The sequence below is a fragment of the Pyrgilauda ruficollis genome, unplaced genomic scaffold, assembly GCF_017590135.1.
Source record: "Pyrgilauda ruficollis isolate IOZ18807 unplaced genomic scaffold, ASM1759013v1 scaffold9, whole genome shotgun sequence".
In the NCBI taxonomy this organism is placed as follows: domain Eukaryota; kingdom Metazoa; phylum Chordata; class Aves; order Passeriformes; family Passeridae; genus Pyrgilauda; species Pyrgilauda ruficollis.
In genome coordinates this window covers 10,419,008-10,421,874 of record NW_024531043.1, presented here as the reverse complement: position 1 = coordinate 10,421,874, position 2,867 = coordinate 10,419,008, and the positions used below count along the sequence as shown (strand labels likewise).

The window sequence follows — 2,867 nt, the reverse complement described above, 5'->3', positions numbered from 1 at the left end:
GTGGGGCCAAGGTCACTTTGTGTGTCTGCCTCACCCTTTTGGACAATTTTCCTGGCCCAGGAGCAGACCTGTCCCTGTGAGAACTGGAAGCACCTGCAGGGCAGGATGCAGTTTCAAGAGCGTCCCTTTTCTTCAGTGTCTTCTGAACTCCAACTCTGCTTTTTGGTGGAATCCCCAGAGCCCTGCAAAACGCAGGGACCAGCAGCAGGGTGATACCTGGGCAGTGAGGGGCTGCTTCCTCCCCAGCTTTGTGCAGAGACAGGCTCCAGCAGTGCAAGAATTGCTGCAGCAAGGAGAATTTTAGGAGAAGTGGTGGACTACAAGTGACCACTGCAGGAGCACTTGTGGGTTTGCTGGTGTCCATGCTGCTCACCTCCCTCCAGCCCTTCTAGGAGGACAGGGATCTACCATCCTCCTCAGCCCAGAGGAGACATTGCTGCATGTTTGGTTTTAAAAAACAAGTCTATAAAATAAGACAGTATAAAGTCATAAAAGCTCAGAAGTTTATTAGGCAATATGGAGAAAAAGACAGATTTACATGGCAACCATCCTTGATACAAACAAAAACTCCAGCTCCAGAGCCGTGAAAAGCAGCCTGGTCATTTAGTCCAGCTGACTTTGGGAATGTCATAAAGCTCAGTCAGAGTATCCAAGTGCCTGTTGGAGTCCTCCACTCGCTGCTTGTGGGTTTTCAATGCTTTCTTCAGGATCTGCTCCATTTGCTGCTTCTCCTGCATCTTCTCGCAGGAAGGGGTCCGCTCGTCCAGCCCGTGCTTCTTCTCCTCCTCCTCCTGCTTCTTGCTGCTCACCATCTGCTCCAGGATGTGGGCCTTGTCTTTCTCCTTCTCCTTCCTCTTCCTCTGCTTGCCAGCCCCCAGGCCCCATTGCTGCCCTTCATCCACAGCGGGTCGCGCTGCTCCGCCTCGTAATCCGCCACGGGGGAACGGGGAGGGGACCCACAAAAAGCCACCTGCACACACAGACCCTCCACCCAGGGCCGGACCCTTCCCCCCGCACCGGGAAATAACCCCCACCCTGCGGGGATCACTCCGGGGTCCCCCAGTACTGGTGGGTACACCCACCCCTCCTGGGGGCTCTGCTCGGCTGGAACGATGTAAGGAAATCCTCTGTGAGGAATCCGCCCTGGGCAAGGCGGGCTGCTGATCCCGCCCTCCTGCCTTCCAGCCGACCAGAACGCGAGGAAGAAGTCAGAGGAAGCTGGAAGTCCCAAAAGCGAACTTAATCCACATGTGAATCACCAGCTCCGTCGGTGGGACACGACCACGTGGGGGCCAGGTGTGACATTCGTGTCCGGGCGGGATGTTCGGGTCCAATCCCGCTGGCTGTGGGGGCCAGCTGTGACATTCGTGTCTGGGCGGGATGTTCGGGTCCAATCCCGCTGGCTGTGGGGGCCAGCTGTGACATTCGTGTCTGGGCGGGATGTTCGGGTCCAATCCCGCTGGCTGTGGGGGCCAGCTGTGAGATCCGTGTCCGGGCGGGATGTTCGGGTCCAATCCCGCTGGCTGTGGGGGCCAGCTGTGACATTCGTGTCTGGGCGGGATGTTCGGGTCCAATCCCGCTGGCTGTGGACCCCAGCCCGCAGCATCTCGCATGGGCAAAGGTAAAAGACCAGAAGAGCTCTTCTCCACGTGGGGACCAACGCCCGACGCTTATTTCCAAGGTGGGAAAGAGAGCTTTGCCTCATGGCGGGAGATTTTAACCCTGGGGAATGGGGGGCGGAGGAAGAGGAGCACTGCCAATGGGATACCAGTGAGGAGGGGCGAGGGGAGGGGGGAACCAGGGAGCGACCACCAACGCTGACACTTAGGGGTGGGGGGAAAAGGGGAAGATCATGTGGTGATAGGGTACAAATCGCGTGAACAGTGCAAATTAACAAATGCCCAGTGCAAACAGCTAAATAACTATTTAGTGCGACACGACAGAGGGGCAGCTCCGTCCTTCTCTGCTCAAAACTGAGTGGTGGCCGGTGGGGCTGGGGTCTCTCTGCTGGGAGGTACCGCTTCCCCAGGGGACTGGGAATTAATTCTCCAAGCCCCTTGGATATTGGTGTGGCCAGTACAACAGGCTATGGGGCAAGGTGGTGTAGAAAATGTAAACTTGTGGAGTTTTGGGGTTTTTTTTGATGGAGAAGCAGAGAGGGAATTTCTGGGATAGGTGTTGTTAGTGCTCAGGGTGAGGCTCTGTTCCTCTGCTGAAGTTGGTTGGATTCTTCAGAGCCACTGAGAAATTAAAAATACAGCTCTAAACCAACCTGAATTCGGGGTATTTGCGAATTTGGGGTTTTGTGGTTGTGGAACGCTGGGAGCTTGTTTGCTGTAGCCATTCCCAGCAGGTCAAAGGTGCAGCAAGGGTCAGATTAGGCGGAAAAAAAAACCAAACAAACCTGGAAAAGTTTAACCGGCGGCTTCCGGCTGGCGATTTTTCCAGCTAAAACCCTTAATTTGGCAGGGAAAAAAAAAAAAATCCATCGCCGGGGGCGGGGGGGACTCCGCGCCCCTTCCCGAGACTCAGACCCTCAGGGGGGTGTCCAGGAGCCGCATCAGGGGGGCGACGCTCGGGGGTGGCCCCGGGGGTGCCAGGGGTGTTCCGGGAGGGTTCCCCATCCCTCCTCCCCGCGGGGCCGCCCCCGGTGGAGGCGGGCGGGCAGGCGGGCGGCCCCCGGTCCCTCCGCGCCCCTCCGCGCCACCGGGCTCCCCCAAGATGGCCGCCGACGTGGGATCGATGTGTCGATACCGGACACGGTTTGATGCCCGCCGGCTCCAGGTCGGTGGCGGCGGCGGGCGCGGGGCTGGCGGCGGGCGGGAGGGGAGGGATGGGGGCGGCCGCCCGGATCACTCCCCCCCCCC

At 58.5% G+C, this 2,867-nt stretch overlaps 1 protein-coding gene across 1 annotated transcript; it reads right to left on the bottom strand.

Moving 5' to 3' along the window:
* Positions 1–572: 572 nt before the first annotated feature.
* On the bottom strand, positions 573–1,606 carry LOC121365175. Its single transcript, XM_041489165.1, is given in 3 exon segments — positions 573–880; positions 883–970; positions 1,304–1,606. Coding segments are annotated over 3 exon segments (672 nt in total). The 3' UTR covers positions 573–599.
* Between the last annotated feature and the right edge of the window lie 1,261 nt (positions 1,607–2,867).